The sequence below is a fragment of the Coenobita brevimanus genome, chromosome 54 (genome assembly GCF_032717465.1).
Source record: "Coenobita brevimanus isolate Jiangsu-jjx chromosome 54, ASM3271746v2, whole genome shotgun sequence".
In the NCBI taxonomy this organism is placed as follows: Eukaryota; Metazoa; Arthropoda; class Malacostraca; order Decapoda; family Coenobitidae; genus Coenobita; species Coenobita brevimanus.
In genome coordinates, this window is record NC_137007.1 from 23378394 (window position 1) to 23397960 (window position 19567).

At 38.5% G+C, this 19567-nt stretch overlaps 1 protein-coding gene and 1 non-coding gene across 2 annotated transcripts; one reads left to right on the plus strand and one right to left on the minus strand.

Moving 5' to 3' along the window:
- Window positions 1-493: 493 nt before the first annotated feature.
- Window positions 494-7160, plus strand: LOC145401056 (uncharacterized). The gene is made up of 2 exons (XM_080273429.1): window positions 494-521; window positions 5977-7160. Exons 1-2 carry the CDS (start codon window positions 494-496, stop codon window positions 7158-7160), a joined length of 1212 nt encoding a protein of 403 aa, XP_080129555.1.
- On the minus strand, window positions 1623-1741 carry LOC145401151 (5S ribosomal RNA). The gene has a single exon (XR_013897563.1). It is a non-coding gene; the product is annotated as a 5S ribosomal RNA (ribosomal RNA).
- Window positions 7161-19567: the final 12407 nt, after the last annotated feature.

Genomic DNA, 19567 nt, shown 5'->3' on the forward strand with positions numbered 1-19567 from the left:
TATTGTCCAAACAGTTGACTCATTCACCCCAAACATACGGTTCCAAGCCAGTTCACAGGCATAGGTGAAGACACTTTAGCACAGTCTGGTGCACTAGCCCTCACTGACTCACGTATGCTACGTTCTGTCTTCTTTATTGTAAGAACAGTTGACTCACCCCAAACACACGGTTCAGAGACAATTCACCATGAAGTCAATTCACCATCAAAACATGGATGATTCTGTCATTCTATAATTATACTTATTACTGATTAATTAATACAGTACTTTAATAACAAATTTTCAGGTAGATTTTATATCTCATGTAAGTAAAAAACTAGTGTACTGTACTTGCTAAATAAACTGGTATGTAAATAAATGACGGGGAATCGTCCTGACAGGGAATTGTCGTTGACATTCCTCCCTTAAGTTTGTCCAACACTTTAACTTTCTCTGTCAGCAACATCACTTTACAAGTCCGTTTTGGTGTGTTACCACATGCATCACTAGCACTATGCTTAGGCCCCAGGTTGGCAGACAAGGTAAGCAATCACTGGAAGGCAGAAAAATAAGCCACAAATAACGATTCGCGAGTCATGCATGGTTCGACCGTCGGATTCAAATTGACTGTGTGGACCGACCTTCCACACACACACACACATACATATATGTATGCACACAGGCAGCAGGTAGGCATTTTTATATTTTATTTATTTCTCTTGTATGAATACTATAATTTTATGTTTTAATTATTGTACGAAAAATTCGTGGATAACCGAAATCGCGTAAAAAAAGTTCGCGTGAATTAAGGGCTTACCTGTATATATATATATATATATATATATATATATATATATATATATATATATATATATATATATATATATATATATATATATATATATATATATATATATATTATATATATATATATATATATATATATATATATATATATATATATATATATATATATATATATATATATATATATATATATATATATATATATATATATATATATATATATATATATATATATATACATACATATATATATATATATATATATATATATATATATATATATATATATATATATATATATATATATATATATATATATATATATATATATATATATATATATATATATATATATATACATATATATATATATATATATATATATATATATATATATACATACATATATATACATACATACATATATATATATACATACATATATATATATATATACATATATATATATACATACATATATATATACATATATATATATATATATATATATATATATATATCTACATACATATATATATATATATATATATATATATATATATATATATATATACATACATACATACATATATATAATATATATATATATATATATATATATATACATACATACATATATATATATATATATATATATATATATATATACATATATACATATATATATAATATATATATATATATATATTATATATATATATTCATTCATTCATTGCCAGACGCCATGTATCCCAGACAGGGTGGCCAAGGGCTTAGAGTTAATTGTTTTACAGGGAGGGGCACTAATCCTCCACCAACCCCACTTGACGTAGGGATGCCAACAGCATCTGGTGTTCCCAGGCGGTCACCCATCCAAGTACTAACCAGACCCAACGTTGCTTAACTTCACTGATCGAACGGGAAGCGGTGTACTCAACGTGGTATGGCCGTTATATATATATATATATATATATATACAGGGTGTACGAAGGGTGATCAGAAAGTAATGACAGTTCGTGCTATAACATGAAAACCTTGAATGAGGGGAGGTAGGGGAGCAAGGAGAGTGCAGAGTTGCCTGTCCTTACGAGTTTGAACTTGTCGCCGTATGCCTGACTTTTCTTGTTTTATTGTTGTGAGTGAATGCTTCACTCTTGTTTTTGCTCTCTGGCCAGAAACATGGATTACTCGAAAGAAGGCTGCAGGTTCTACATTTTACGAGGTGGAAACTGGGAAAGAAAGCAACAGAGATTCGAGGGGAATTATTACAAGTTTATCCAGACACTACTCCTTCCCTGGAAACTGTTTCCCGCTGGATTCGTGCTTTCACAGCAGGAAAAACTGAATTGAAAGATGAACAACGCTCTGGACGCCCCCGGACATCCGTGACCGAAGCAACAACTGTCCGTGCACGGTCCATCATTGACGAGGATCCAACTGTAACTCTTAGGTTCTTAGCCTTGGAGCTTGATATCAGTTATGGGAGTGCATATGACATCGTGCATGAACAGTTACACCTGAGGAAGAAGTGTTGTCGATGGATACCCCATTTGTTGACTGATGAGCAAAAGGCTGAACGGGTGAGGATTTGTCGTGTCTGGCTTGCTGAATTTGAACCAAATGGTCCAAAACGGTTCTCAGATGTTGCTACTGGAGATCAGTGTTGGATTTCATTCTTCACAACCCGTGACAAGCAGTCAAACATGGTGTGGTTGGGCGATGAAGACCCTCGACCTCAGATTTTGAAGGAAGGATTTCGCAGCCGGAAGCGCCTTTTCACCATCTTTTTCAATTCTCAAGGACCAATATGCGTGGATGTGATGCCTGAAAAGTCCACTATCACAGCCCAATACTACACAGATCAGGTCCTTCCACAAGTCTTGGAACACAAGGCCAACACCGCACCAACCCGCCGTCGGTCTCGCCTTTTGCTGCACCACGACAATGCTGCACCCCACAAAGCTCGCCTCACTATGCAGTACCTGGAACAACAAGGTATAACTCTGCTCCCCCACCCACCCTACTCCCCTGACCTGGCTCCCTGTGACTTTTGGTTGTTTCCAAAAATTAAATCTGCCATCGCTGGGAAGCAATTTCATCGCATCCAAGACTTGGCACGGACCGTCAATTCAGAACTCCGAAGTATACCGTCTTCAGAGTACCACGCTTGCTTCATGAAGTGGAGAAAGAGAATGGAACGCTGCATAGAGGTTGGAGGGGAGTACTTTGAAGGAATGTGAGTCATAGTTTGATAGTTCTTCATGCTAATAAAAGTTTATGGGCTCACTGTCATTTCTTTCTGATCACCCCTCGTAACGCGACGTATGACAAAAACTTACACCAATGATCTATCATGTAATTCTGAGTATATTTTGTTCTATAAACATATGCTCTCTGCGACCCCAGTTCAGCACCCAGCATTCGGCTGTTTTGTGTAAAAGCTCGTCTCTTGCATGCGCCATTGGGTGAGAGCTTCGCAGGGCGACGGGAGACGAGTATTATTAGCTTATACTGTACTATACATAAAAATCCTATATCCTATCAGTACACACAAGTTTTAAGAAGAAACTTTACGTAGTCTATTGATTCTTTAACATCAAGTCATGCATTCATGCAATTCTTTTGCACATATCGACTGTAATTAAGGATTAAATTCAAATTTTATGGCTTGCAAGGGAGTAGGGAGGGAGGGAGGACAGGCTGGTGTGTTGTTGCCAGTTATGTAATATTTGGTTTGTAGGATGTTGCTACCAGCATTATCATAACACCCACAGCTCATTTAGTGAAAAAAAAACTTATTCTAAAGGGAGATTAGCCTCACTTTAAGTCAGGAAGAATTTTATTAATCACAATTTTTCTGCTGCAAGTAAACGTGGCGCAATTGGGTATCTCCACCTGTGTTCCTCTCTGCAGCACATCATCGCAGAATCCGTAAAAAAATACACGATATCTGCATATTCTTCACTGCTGTACGTACGTGGCATGCTGTTTCATGAACATGTGAAGCTGAACCCGGTGAACAGTATTTAAAGTATGTGCCTCCCCTGCAAATGTTCCCGTTCAAATGACACTGGACGCAGGGTTGCCAAGTCCTCATCATCAGTCTCGCTAGTTTAGTCCTGAAAACTTGCTAGAATGTCGCTAGATAACAAACACTGCAAAACATCGCTAGAAAATACGATAAAATCTCTAGAATATCACCTAAAAATGGCAAAAATATCCAGAATGTAGCTAGATATCATGTTGCTAGATGTTAGTGCCGCAAGTAGAAGCAAGAAAATAGGTCTAGCAACATACTCGTTACATTGGCCATTGGCAATCCTGTGTCACTGTTCTCACGTCAGCATATAAAAAAAATGGTGCCAAGTTTACTTGCAGCAGAAAAATTGTTATGAATAATAATATTACTCCTGACTTAAAGTGAGGCTAGTCACTCAGTATGGTAATGTTCTTTCACTGAATGAGCTGTGGGTGTTATGATAATGCCGGTAGCAACATCCTACAAACCAAATATTACATAACTGGCAACAACACACCAGCCTGTCCTCCCTCCCTCCCTACTCCCTTGCAAGCCATAAAATTTGAATTTAACCCTTAATTACAGTCGATATGTGCAAAAGAATTGCATGAATGCATGACTTGATGTTAAAGAATCAATAGACTACGTAAAGTTTCTTCTTAAAACTCGTGTGTACTGATAGGATATGGGATTTTTATGTATAGTACAGTATAAGCTAATAATACTCGTCTCCCGTCGCCCTGCGAAGCTCTCACCCAATGGCGCATGCAAGAGACGAGCTTTTACACAAAACAGCCGAATGCTGGGTACTGAACTGGGGTTGCAGAGAGCATATGTTTATAGAACAAAATATACTCAGAATTACATGATAGATCATTGGTGTAAGTTTTTGTCATACGTCGCGTTACACCCTGTATATATATATATATATATATATATATATATATATATATATATATATATATGTATATACATATATATATATATATATATATATATATATATATATATATATGTATATACATATATATATATATATATATATATATATATATACATATATATATATATATATACATATATAGATAGATATCTATATATATATATACGTATATATATATATATATATATATATATATATATATATATACACACATATATATATATATATATATATATATATATATATATATATATATATATATATATATATACGTATATTTATATATATATATATATATATATGTATATATATATATATATATATGTATATATATGTATATATATATATATATATATATATATATATATATATATATATACATATATATATATATATATATACATATATTTATATATATTTATATATATATATATATATATATATATGTATATATATATATATATATATATATATATATATATGTGTATATATATATATATATATATATATATATATATATGTACATATATATATATATATATATATATATATATATATACAGTATATATATATATATATATATATATACAGTATATATATATATATACATTCAGTGAAACCCCTAACTATGAAGGATCGACTCACGAAAAATCCGCAGATACCGTACGAAAAAAATTGTGCAGGGGGTGGGAGGGGAGGTCAGTCAGAGCAACAAATGATGGAGTCAAGTAAAGACACTAGGGTCCTTCCAAAATATCCAGATCGTTTGGGCATTGTCCCTCACGGGAGTTCCCCTTCAAGCAACGCTGCCAAATCTGTACCAAAACACACCTCTCTGTCTCATGTCAGCTATTTACTACTTCTAAATGAAATTTATTTACAGTATATATATATAAAATTCTCTAATATGGCTACAGTATATAGTGTAAAAAAATGGCTGTTGTTTTTAATAATAACAATGACTATTTATAACCTCAACACTTGGCAACATTGCTTTCCAACATTGTCACGCTTGTAGGTGAGTTAGTGAGGGTAGGTCAGGTGTCAATCCGCAGGTCATTTCCTCTCTGACCACCATCAAAGATGGAAGCTCCTACCCCTACTACTCACCCTCGTCTGCTCCACAGTCAAGAAAAAGAACTTATTTACAGCATAAATAAGTATTTTTTAGAAGAGAAGGCAAACAGAGGACCTATAATTGATCCCTCAAAAGCTGTTGCTCGAACAGCAAAGGCCACCAATGTGAGTGAAGTAACAGTCAGACGAATTTGCTCTTCCTTCAATCAAGCCTGCATTACACAAAAGTCACCAGAACAGCCTGTACTCTCGTCACCAGCAAAGAAGCGCTCTGCAACCATCACTAATTTAGACGACTTCAACAAACGTGTGGTGAGAAGAACCGTCTTAGGATTCTATGAAAGGAAGGAGATCCCTACACTGCATAAAATAAAAGAAGAACTTAAGGAAAATATCTCCTTCAATGGATGCATTGAGTCCATGCGCAAGATTCTCACAGAGATTGGTTTCAAGTATGGAAAAGTTGATGGTCGAAAATTCCTTATGGAAAGATGCAATCTTGCTGCTGCTCGAACTCAATTTTTGCAAGAAATGCGGCATGTTAAGCAGTCTTTCCAGAACATTGTATATCTGGATGAAACCTGGGTGAACCAGAATTACTCTGTTAGACAATGCTGGGCAGACATTACATCTCAAGAAGCAACAGGAGTACAACCACCCACTGGAAAAGGAAGTCGACTAATTATTCTCCATGCGGGAACAAAAGATGGCTTCATCGACAATGCTGAATTAATTTTCCAAGCTAAAAACGACGGAGATTATCACATGCAGATGAATTCTACGGTTTTTGAAGAATGGTTCAAGAATCAGTTGCTGTCTAACATTGCACCCAGCTCGATAATCGTCATGGACAATGCTCCCTACCATTCGGTACAACTTGAAAAAATGCCAAGCTCATCTTGGAGGAAAGCAGACCTAAAGGACTGGCTTGAGAAGAAAGGTGTTCAGCCCAGTGACGACTTGCTAAAAGCCGAGCTTTACGAACTTGCAAAGAAATTTGCTGTCAGCAAAAAGTACTGCACTGACAAGATTGCAGAAGAAGCCGGGCATAGGGTTGTAAGGTTACCACCTTACCACTGCCAATACAACCCTACTGAGCTCATTTGGGCTCAAGTAAAGTCCTACATTGCCAAGAAAAACACCTTTAAAATGGCTGACTTAAAACTTCTTGTTAAAGAGGCTTTGAGTTACATAACACCACACAACTGGATGCAGGCAGTTCAGCATGCTGAACACCTTCAACAAGAAGACGGAAAGCAAGATATAGCGGTCGATCATTTTGTGGATTCACTTATAATCAACACAGCAGAGAGTTCTGATGAATTTTCAGACTAAAGATGAGGGAGAGGAATAGGCCTCCTGGGGAAAACCTCTATAAAAAAATGCGCCTTGACTTTTACCTCAGAGGTGGTGTGGAAAAAAAGTCAAAATTAGAGAAAATATAAAACATCATACTTTAAGGAAGAAAGTATCACATAAATAAGAAAAACATAGTGCTGAGAGAGAGAGAGAGAGAGAGAGAGAGAGAGTCAGGAGGCTTTTCCTCAAACTATAATAATTCATAAAACCGTATAGACATTTTATAGAAATAAGTCACCATAAACTGTAGATTTTATATGCAGAGAGAGAGAGAGAGAGAGAGAGAGAGAGAGAGAGAGAGGCAGACAGACAGACGAAGTCAGGAGGCATTTCCTCAAATTCTAATAATTCATAAAACCGTATAGACTTTTTATAGAAATAAATCTCCATAAAATGTTGATTTTATATGTAGAGAGAGAGAGAGAGAGAGAGAGCTGGGAGTGAGGGTTAACCCTTGTGTCTAATCCGATAATTGGCCCAGTAGAAACTGGCAACATTGCACGTAGGGCAAGTCCCGTGAAGGACAACGCCTAAACGATCTGGATAAATTGGAAAGACCATACTTGTACTTGTGTTCTCTTTCTCTCTCTCTCTCTCCAACCCAAGCCAACCCTAATACCATAATTACTAAGGTCATAGTTCTTTCCCTGAACCCCATGGCCTTTCCACACCATACCTACTTCTGTGCTATCCTTTGTCTGTCTGTCGGTCTCTCTCTCTCTCTCTCTCCAACCCCAACCCAACCCTAATACCATAATTACTGAGGCCAAAGTTCTTTCCCTGATCCCCATCGCCTTTCTACACCATACCTACTTCTGTGCTATTCTCTCTCTCTCTCCAACCCAACCTAATCCCATAATTACTGACGTCAAAGTTCTTTCCCTCTATCCCGTCACCTTTCTTCTCATCATACCTCTCTCTCTCTCTCTCTCCAACCCAACCCTAATCCCTTAATTACTGAGGTCAAAGTTCTTTCCCTCTATTCCATCACCTTTCTGCATCATACCTCTCTCTCTCTCTCTCTCTCTCTCCAACCCAACCCTAGTCCCATAATTACTGAGGTCAAAGTTCTTTCCCTCTCAAAGTTCTTTCCCTCTATCCTGTCACCTTTCTGCATCATACCTCTCTCTCTCTCTCTCTCTCTCCTAGATTAAAGACCATTATTGTCTTCACTCCTTCACTTATCCCCTACCCTTCCCTGAACTTCAGTTATCACCTCACTGCCAAGTTATGGTCCTTCCAATTTATCCAGGTCATTTAGGCGTTGTCCGTCACGGGACTTCCCCTACGTGCGACGATGCCACAGTTTCTACTAGGCCAATTATCGGATTAGAGACAAGGGTTAACCCTCACTCCCAGCTCTCTCTCTCTCTCTCTATATATATATATAAAATCAACATTTTATGGAGATTTATTTCCATAAAAAGTCTATATGGTTTTAAGAATGATTAAAATTTGAGGAAAAGCCTCCTGACTTCGTCTGTGTCTGTCTGTCTGTCCATCTCTCTCTTTCTCTGCATATAAAATCTACAGTTTATGGTGATTTATTTCTATAAAAAGTCTAGACGGTTTTATGAATTATTATAGTTTGTTCTGGTGACTTTTGTGTAATGCAGGCTTGACTGAAGGAAGAGCAAATTCGTCTGACTGTTACTTCACTCACGTTGGTGGCCTTTGCTGTTTGAGCAACAACTTTTGAGGGATCAATTATAGGTCCCCTGTTTGCCTTCTCTTCCAAAAAATACTTATTTAGGCTGTAAATAAGTTCTTTTTCTCGACTGTGGAGCAGACGAGGGCGAGTAGTAGGGGTAGGAGCTTATCTTTTAATGGCAGTCAGAGAAAGTGACCTACGGATTGACACCTGACCTACCCTCACTGACTCACCTACAAGCGCGACAACGTTGGAAAGCAATGATGCCAAGTGTTGAGGTATATATAAAAAGTCATTGTTATTATTAAAAACAATAGGCATTTTCTTACACTATATAGCCATATTAGAGAATTTTATATATATATATATATATATATATATATATATATATATATATATATACTGTAAATAAATTTCATTTAGAAGTAGTAATAGCTGACATGAGAGAGACGTGTGTTTTGGTACAGATTCGGCAGCGTCGCTCGAAGGGGAACTCCCGTGAGGGACAACGCCCAAATGACCTGGATAAACTGGAAGGACCATAGGTATGATGCAGAAAGGTGATGGTGTTGAAAGGACTCTAACGTCAGTAATTATGGGATTAGGGTTGGGCTGGAGAGAGAGAGAGAGAGAGAGAAAGAGAGATGGACTAATGAAAAAAAAAAGGACTTATGAAATACCTTTAGGAACCAATTATTTTCGTAAGTTGGGGACTGCCTCTGTGTGTGCATATATTTTATATATATATATATATATATATATATACAGTAATCACTCTAATATCCGGACGCCCAATATCCGAACATCCCCACTAACCGAACCTTATCGTCCTGGGATCAAACATTCCCAAAATGGTCCGAAAATCCAAAAAAATTGGAAAAAAAAATCGATTTTTTGCCGTCCGTAATTTGAACTTGCCGCGCACGCCGCGTGAGAGCATTGTTTTGGTTCGTCATTCCTCCGACGTCCGATAGAGCGCCGCTGCATCCTCCCCACTTCCCGCCTGTCTCTCACATCGACAAGACCTACGCTCTTCGCCATGGCTGCCCACGTGCTCGCTTTTGTGGTGGTGCCGTACTTGCTGCAAGGCCTCCTGCTGCTCTCTGCCCTACTCTTAGTGTGTGTGATGATGGCCCCGCCTCCTGAGAAAAGGAAGAGAGTGGTGTTGACTCTGGAGAAGAAACGGGAGATATTGGAGAAGGTTGATGCGGGTTGGTCTTCCTCTCGCATTCTCCGCGAGTTCAACCTGGCCCGGTCGACTTTGTTTGATATCAAGCGTTCCCGAGACAAGCTCATGCAGTACACGGCTGACTTCTCGTCGAGAAGCAAACGCAACGTGGAGAGGAAGGTTATGTTTACCCCCAAGTATGCAGAGATCGACCGCTCCACGTTGATTTGGTATCGACAGCAACGTGCAGCTGGTGTGATGGTACGTGGAACGGAGCTGAAGGCTGCTGCTGAGAAGTTTGCAAGGCTTCACGACGCCCTAGACTTCAAGGCATCCGAGGGTTGGCTCTTCGCGTTCAAGTTGCGACATGGCCTTACTAACCGTAAAGCACATGGTGAAGCATTGGACGCTAACGAGGATGGAGTGGACGAGTTTCGGCACAAGGTGAAAGGCTTGATCGACAGGGAGGGCCTCACTCTCGGTCAAGTCTATAACGCTGACGAAACTGGCCTATTCTATCGCTCGGTGCCAATGAACACTCTCGCCGATGAGACGGAGAAGCGTGTACCTGGCCGCAAGCTTTCTAAGGAACGGATATCTGCTTTGTGTTGTGCCAATGCTAACGGCATGCACCGGCTTAAGCCCGTTATTGTTGGCCGTGCAAAGCAGCCTCGGTGCCTTCGTGGGGTGATGGATGTCCTTCCTGTCGTATGGTACCATTCTTTGAAAGCATGGTTCACAGCTGAGATTTTCAAAGACTGGTTTCACCATCACTTCGTCAAGGAGGTCATACATTACCAGACGAAGACACTGGGAATTCCTCGCGACCAGGTAAAGGCTCTCCTTCTCCTCAACAATGCACCTGCCCACCCGTGCGACAAGGACTTGGTTGCTGAGAATGGCCGTATTAGGTGCATGTTTCTGCCACCTAATACGACTGCTCTCATTCAACCAATGGACCAAGGAGTGATCGTGGCAACAAAGCGCCTGTACCGTCGGAAGTTCCTGGACGAGGTGATGGTGGTTCTCGAGGACGAGGACGAGCGCAGGGAAGGACGTGACACTCGAGGCAAGCGGACTTTGGAAAACCTTCGCCACTACAACATCAAGTCTGCGCTGTACAACTGGGCTAGTGCATGGAAGGAAGTCCCTGTGAAAACTCTTGAAAATGGTTGGTCTCGTCTGCTTCTCGGAACAGATGTGGAGTACGATTTCCTAGGGTTTGACGTGGATGACTTCCATGCACGGCTACGTACGCACGGCGACGATGTTGATGTGGACGATGTTCGTGAGTGGTTGGACGACGACGAGGGCGATCCTGGGTATCAGAAGTTGTCTGATATCGAGATCGCGTCTTCGGTTGCTGGTGTCAGTCCCGAACTTGAAGATTCCGACGACGAAGGCGATGATGATGCAGACTCCGCCCAGCAGGACACTACTCCAGCCATCCCCAAGCTGAGCGCACTCCGGGAACATCTAGAGTTCGTCCTAGACTACCTGGAACACCCGGACTGCGACAGGGAGATGGGGCCCTTGGGACTCGTGGAGGAAGTGCGTGCTTTCCGGCAGCGCATCATCAATCGCCAGAATCGTCGGTCCTTGCGTCAGTCAACGATTGACAGTTTTTTCAGGCCCGTGACCCCCGCTGTGCCAAGCCCTGGTTCCACTCCGTTGCCTCCCCAAGACAGGCCCTCATGCTCCGAGACACAGCCCAGCACATCAACTACAGTGGAGTCACCGCTCGACGTGAGTTTGCGGCTGTCTTCAGAGTCTTCTGTAGTCGGTACGCCATCACCACTACCCACCGATGCACCCCTTGGACGCCTGCCACTGATACTCTCGGGCTCTGACAGTGAATAAACAGCAAGAACTTCTCCACTAGACCACACGGGAATTTTGAGTGTTGTGCAGTGAAAAAAACGGTGTGTTGTTTTAAGGTTTTCAAGTTGGGAGAAAAGACTAAGTAGAAAAGAAATTTAACGTAGCTAACCTTCTTTGTTTTGGCTTTGGAAACTTAAAAAAACTTGGGAAAAGTTAATGTGCAACACTTAAATTTAATGGAACATTATTTGGACTAAAGTGAACACTGTGAAAAGAACGGACTTCTGTGTGTTATTGACTAAGTTCAGTGCAAGACTTCAGGAAGAGTGTAGTGCAAGTGCTTCAGGAAATCGTTCTTACTGTCAGAGTCCGAGAGGAGGCGGTTATTCATCGAGGTGGCCAGGGACTTGCTGTAAGTAGCCAAAATGTTTCATGTTGTACTATTTCCCATACTATATTTACCAGAATGTTTCATATTGTATTTTTTCCCATACTATACTTACCAGAGAGTGTCATACTGTACTTCTTTCCATACTAAACTTACCTCATGCATGTGCAGTAGGAATGTGTTTTTCAGAGTTCGGTTAGGTTCGGTTAGAGTCCATAAGTACCAGAATGTTTATTAATGTATGAACATACTTCTAAACCCACATTTTATGTGTCTATTGCATTTATTTCAGTCATTTATATGCCTTATTGGTGTGATTTGGGTGTTAAATAGGTGCTATGCATGTCCGGAGGGAGTTGTATAGGTGTTTCTCTGTGTTAGGGTCCGTAAGTACAAGTCCATAAGCTGGGGCCCAATATCTGGACAAAACCAATATCCGAACCTACCGATGGCTCTATTGATCCGGATATTGGAGGGGTTACTGTATATATATACCTGTATATCATCAGCCATTGAGTGTCCACTGCAGGACCAGCCTATCCTGACCGAAGTGGGAACGATACAGCCTATGTATCTTTAGCAAGTGGCTTAGGCTGTCTGGTAGAGATTGTATACGGGGTGAAGAGTGCTTGTAAGTGTGACTGTAATGCTGGAATGGCTTTGGATGTGTGTGTAGTCTGTGAACCAAGTGTGATTGGCCAGCGCATGCCGACTGGGTGCAAGCATACTCTAAACCGTGGATTGCGAGCCACAGCTCAGGGTGGGTAGCGTCATGTTGCAAGCCACAGCTCAGGGTGGGCAGCGTCATGTTGCAAGCCACAGCTCAGGCTGGGTAGCGTCGCATTGCGAGCCACAGCTCAGGCTGTGCTGGCCGTGCATCACCGCTAACTATTCCACCCATACACAAACTTACACATGGTGCTACACAAAGACGGAGAGATTTTTTCCTTCACCAGATGATGCCCTGGATGTTTATCTTCAAGTTTATAATAAACAATTTTTTCTTTCATTTTTTCACTACTCCTCTCTGTAAACTTATGCATGGCCCTACGCAATGACGGAGAGAGAGAATTATTATTATTTTTTTTTATCTGGTGATGCCAAGGATGTTTATTTTCAAGTTTATAACAAAAACAAAAAAAATAAAAATTTTCTTCATTTTTTGTACACCATGGGTAGGATAAAAAAGGGTAACTGCACAATCCACGGGTTAAAGCATGTGACACTGGTTCAACCACAGCACCCCTTGTGTCCGCCAAAGCAGTAAGTGGCCGGGTGAACAGTCCCAAAGTTTCTTACCCTAGTGGGGCGCAAACCCTTGTTCTGCCATGTACGATCACGTACACTATACCACTGAGGCCACACACACACACACACACACACACATATACATATATATATATATATATATATATATATATATATATATATATATACTATATATCCAGCCAAGGAGAAGCAAGATGATTTTCCACTTCATATTTATTTATTTCAGGTGACTAGTTTCGGGATGCTTATCCCATCTTCAGACCTAAAAGCATTTAAAACACATATTGCAAATTACATAAAGTTTTAACAACATTTTAAAATATCCATAAGAAATACAAAAAAGTTACCAAAAAAGCATGTGACAATGATTGATTACTATAAAAAAAATGTATTTTTTAATTAAATAACAGACTCGAGTAATAAAAGTGAGAGTGTTACCTCTGTGAGTTGGCAGCTAACACTGAAAATCCTGAACACAGTGTTTCATAAAGAAAAGTGTCATAAAGCTTCCGAATCGTCAACAAACCAGTGTGAAGCAAAAGAACCAGGTAAAGAATCAATGAACCAAGTATCAAAAGGCTGATTCATCGATACAAAACACTATAATCCTAAGGTATACAACTTTGTTGATGATTCATAGTTATTTAATGAAGGCTTAAGTTTGTGAATGTACAAAGACTCCAAAATTCGCAGTTCCATTCTGTCATTACTACTATGTAAAATACTGAAATTATCCATATTACAAGTATGGCCCATATCGAAACAGTGGTTCCTAATCTCTGACAAAGTTGGGTTAGACAGTGGCAAAGATGTTCTATGAGACAAGCCTCTGTGCTCACACACACGAATTTTGAGGTTCCGAATTGAACTCCCAATATATCTAGCTGTACAGCTAGAACAGGCATATAAATATACTATGTTTGAGCACAGTGGCTTTGGGATATTATCTTTACATCGAAAAAATGAACCTACAGTAAAAGGATTTACAAATACAAATCTAAATGAGATTTGAGGATAGACACGCTTGAGTATTTTCAAAAGCTGGTTCCTAATATTATAACTGACATGACCATAAAAGGGAAACCTGATATAATGTATGTCCTTAGCTGCAGTTGCTGCCTTCCTAGAACCACATAATATCTGGTTTAAAAAATCTTTTACCATCCTAGGAAACAACGTAGTAGGGTAATTATTATTGGTGAAGAATTTACTCAGGAAATCAATTTCATCATGAAAAGATGTCCAGTTCAAACTAAGTGCATAGCATCTATGAAGTAAAGTCCTTACTGAATTCAGCTTATATATGTTAGGTACAAAAGATAAGAAATTCAGACCCAAACCAGTGAATGACTCCTTCCTGTAAACGGAAGTACCCAAGTAATTACCATAATTGGTTAGCTGAATATCTAAGAAAGAGAGCAAGTTATTATTCTCAATTTCAACAGTGAACTTAATATTAGAATGCTTAGAATTCAGGTAGTCTAGAAACTTTACAACATGATCAGATTCTTTGAACAATAAAAAACAATCATCAACATACCTACGGTAAAAAACTGGTTTAAAACTTAGAGGACAATCTGATAACCATTGTCTTTCATAAAAACATAGAAATATATTAGCTAATGTGGGGCCCAGTGGGGATCCCATTGCCACTCCATCAACCTGTTTATAAAATTTGTCATTAAATATGAACATGGATTCGTTAACTGCCAGGTCTAAAAGGGATCTGAAATTCTGCTTTGTTAAATTATTGACTACTTCCTGCCTTTTAAATAGTTCAGCAATGCAAATATCTATAGTTTCTTTAAGTGGGATATTTGTGAATAGACTTTTAATATCAAAGCTTGCCATGACCACAGGATGTGGAAATTGAAGCTGCTTTAACTCCTGTACGAGATTGATAGAGTTTTTAACAGTAAATTTGTTTGTGGTGAGGCTATTCAGTATGGGAATAAGAAATTTAGCCAAATTATAATTAAAGGTTCCAATTGCAGACAGGATGGGACGTATTGGGACATCTGGTTTGTGTATTTTTGGTAATCCATACAAGATTCCTGGGACAGATCCAGAGGCAAAAGAAAATTATAAGTTTCTGATGAAATCAAGTTCTTTATTCTCCTAAGAACTCTATTAAGTTTGTCTTCCAACTTTAGTATGTAGGAAAATGGATCTATGTCAAGTTCAAGGAACTTACTTCTGTCAGAAAGCAGATTTGAAATTTTATCCACATAATCAGACTTATTCATCACCACTACCCCTCTCCCTTTATCTGGCTTAGTTATAACAATGTTTGTATCAGTCTTCAGTTGATTAAGTATTCTGACCTTGTCTTTACCAAATACTGACCTTGAGAAATTACCAAAATCTTTAAAGGTATTATGAGCTATTGAACTGATACTTTCAACAGTTCGAGTCCAAACTGACGAATCATTATTAGGATTATAAATTCTTAGTCTGGATATGGTGTAAATTAACTTTTCAAAACTCAAAAAGTGGGATACAAAGTTTGGCTTGGAGACTGGCAAGGAAAAATCGAGACCGAATTTCAGTGCATCTTCCTCTTCATCTGTTAATGTCCTACTGGAAAGGTTTATGATTACTTTATGTTTATCCACATTAGAGTAAATGGGAATTCCTAATTTGACCAGTTTTTTATTATGAATATCCTTAGTCTTCTTAAGTTTCTCTGTGTTATTTTTATGAATCTGGTTGTTTAAGACCTTAAAATCAAGCCAGGAAACTTTATTCTTTAGTTCTTGATGATTCAAGAAGTAATCTATTCCCAGCTGCTTTGAATATTTTTCCTTTTGCTTTATTTCATAATTTAATAGTTTAAACAGAACAGACCTGTAAAGTTTACTGTGTGTAAAATTCTTTAAACTAGATCTGAAATACAAAAACCTGGGGATCACATTATACATCTTGCAGTGCTGCAAGAAATCCACATCCAGTGAAGCTTTCCTGTGGCGAAGGTGGAGACGTTCCACCTTCCTGTAACAAGACAATGCTGGACGGCCATATCTTCATAGAATAATATCGACAACTGAGGTGCCCGTGAGGAATCTTATACTATATATCCAGCCAAGGAGAAGCAAGATGATTTTCCACTTCATATTTATTTATTTCAGGTGACTAGTTTCGGGATGCTTATCCCATCTTCAGACCTAAAAGCATTTAAAACACATATTGCAAATTACATAAAGTTTTAACAACATTTTAAAATATCCATAAGAAATACAAAAAAGTTACCAAAGAAGCATGTGACAATGATTGATTACTATAAAAAAATGTATTTTTTTCTTAAATAACAGACTCGAGTAATAAAAGTGAGAGTGTTACCTCTGTGAGTTGGCAGCTAACACTGAAAATCCTGAACACAGTGTTTCATAAAGAAAAGTGTCATAAAGCTTCCGAATCGTCAACAAACCAGTGTGAAGCAAAAGAACCAGGTAAAGAATCAATGAACCAAGTATCAAAAGGCTGATTCATCGATACAAAACACTATAATCCTAAGGTATACAACTTTGTTGATGATTCATAGTTATTTAATGAAGGCTTAAGTTTGTGAATGTACAAAGACTCCAAAATTCGCAGTTCCATTGTGTCATTACTACTATGTAAAATACTGAAATTATCCATATTACAAGTATGGCCCATATCGAAACAGTGGTTCCTAATCTCTGACAAAGTTGGGTTAGACAGTGGCAAATCATCTTGCTTCTCCTTGGCTGGATATATAGTATAAGATTCCCCACGGGCACCTCAGTTGTTGATATATATATATATATATATATATATATATATATATATATATTCTTACAGTTATCATCTACGTTCTTCACTGGTTTGTTTGTTTTTGGTTGACAGTTCTTATTATACAGTTGACTATTGTTCAGGTTTTTTCAGCATAACAAAGTAATGATGATTACAAAGGATGGTAACACAGGGTGGAAACATAATCCCCCCCCCCCCCAACACTACTGATATTTAAATGTCGTTTACTCCATAATCCTTGTCAATCCGACATGTGTTCACGGAACATTCTAGAATGATCTCCAGGAAACATCACTTGAAGTTAGTATGTCACCTACTGGGACACCGTGTGTGTGTGTGTGTGTGTGTGTGTGTGTGTGTGTGTGTGTGTGTATTTTCTCTTATATGATTACAAAAGAATTACTACTCTTAAGTTAAAGACTTCTACCCATATAGCTAAGTAAGATTATGGTGTAGTAGATGTTCTCTAAACTTTTCAAGCTTCGAGGGAACCAATCACTGATTTTAAGTGTCTGTCATATTTTACTAGCAGCTTCTCGCAAGCGGGGATGTAAGGGTATATCAAGGAGGCAAGAATCTATAAGTATATATATTTTTTTTACTCGCATTGTAGGGAAATCTTTCGTTCGTAACAAAAACGGAGTGCCGTATTATGTGCCCACTCTTGTTTAAGCATTCGTGTTCTGAGGCCACATGGGTTGGAATTGGTGTAATCTAGTATTAGAAGTATCATAGTTTTCATTAACCCCTTAACCGCGGGGCGTCACTTTCGTGACGCTTGGGAGCAAGGGATCATACCGCGGGGAGTCACTTTTGCGATTCTGTGTTATTTTGAATTTGCCCAGGCTTTCAAGTGGTAGCTTGTATCATCTATCAGTACTACCAACGTCCAACACTAGTCAGCACTCCTAATCTCATCTGTACTCCCATCCATTTTTGACAATTTAGCCATTTCTCCCCGTTCTTGACTCCCCTCCCTACCTCCCCTCCATTACCCTCTCCTCTCGCCTGCCTGGCTGTGCTACGCTAAGTAAATCTTCCCTGGAATTTTCCACTGATTTCATCCATTGAAATAAGCCCTATGCCCTATTCTTATACCAAATAATATATGTCAAAAAGAAATAAGGTAAGTGAGAGTGCCATACACCTGGAATTGGCTAATTATCACCTGACAACACCTCACATGCACTCGTTCACTAATTTTCGCTGTTTATTTCCCCTTGAAATATGCTGTATAATCTATTCTCGTACTAGAAATATATATAAGGAGGGAAGGGAGAAGCCTAAGTGATATTTACATTCACCTGGAACTACCTGATTTATAATGTATTGTCTAGATTTCCTGCCAATCATTTCACTGCTATATATTAGCAGCTGTCAAGAGGCTGATGTTGGCAGTAATGCATTTCCCTAGGTAGGCTACCCTGGCCCACCCCTATCAGTTCACTGTCATCTTCCAAGGTGAAGGTACGTCTGTTTGCTCCTGCTAACTTCCGCCACTTATTAGAACCATGCAAAGGGCCCTGTGACCTTTACCCCCTACTAAACCTCGTGTGGAAAGAGGCAAAGGGCTGACAACTGAAAGAGAGTGACTTCGATCTTTCTGTTGAGTAAAACAGTGCAAGTGAAATTGTAAATAATGTGTAAACAGCAAGTGAAAGCAATAAATGTAAATATAAGTGAACCGTGGAAAATAGTTTTATAAGTTACTTCAAGTGACAGTGCATAACACAGTGTAAATAAAATAGAAATGTAAATAATGTAAATAACATAGAGAACGTAAACAGAAAGGTAAATGAGTGGTATTATAAGAATACGAGTATATATACTAGGAGCAATCAAAGTGAAAGTTTCACTCTAGCATGTCTGAATACTATGAGAGTGAAGGTGAAAGTGACATTCACCCTCAACGCTAGTATACAGGACGAGAAAGTGAATGCTACGTATTTTACTGAAAGAAATTGAATCCCTACAGTGACAATAAACTACTATTACTGAAGGAAACTTATGGATAAAGACTGTTGATATATAAGTGTTATATAGTAATAGAAATATAAAGTGTGAGTGTTTTTATGAATAATAAATGACAACACCAGCGGCGAACTAGCGCAAGTGGGAAGGTTATACGCCCTCGTAATTTTCATTGCTTTCACAGTGTTTTTTTTTTTGGAATATGGATTCCAAACTATTTCAGAATCATAGAATAGTGTTTCTAGTGATAATATCAGGCTGTGGTAATCATATTACAGGTAGTCGGGAAATGTAAAGTGGAAACTTCGTTACCCAACTTCAGAGGTCTCCACAAGTCCTAC

What these genes read in the sequence shown, in the direction of transcription:
- LOC145401056 (XM_080273429.1), top strand. Translation starts at nt 494, where the DNA reads ATGCTTAGGCCCCAGGTTGGCAGACAAG. An exon ending in GCCCCAGGTTGGCAGACAAG is followed by an intron (nt 522 to 5,976) that starts GTAAGCAATCAC and finishes TTGCTCGAACAG; the next exon opens with CAAAGGCCACCAATGTGAGT.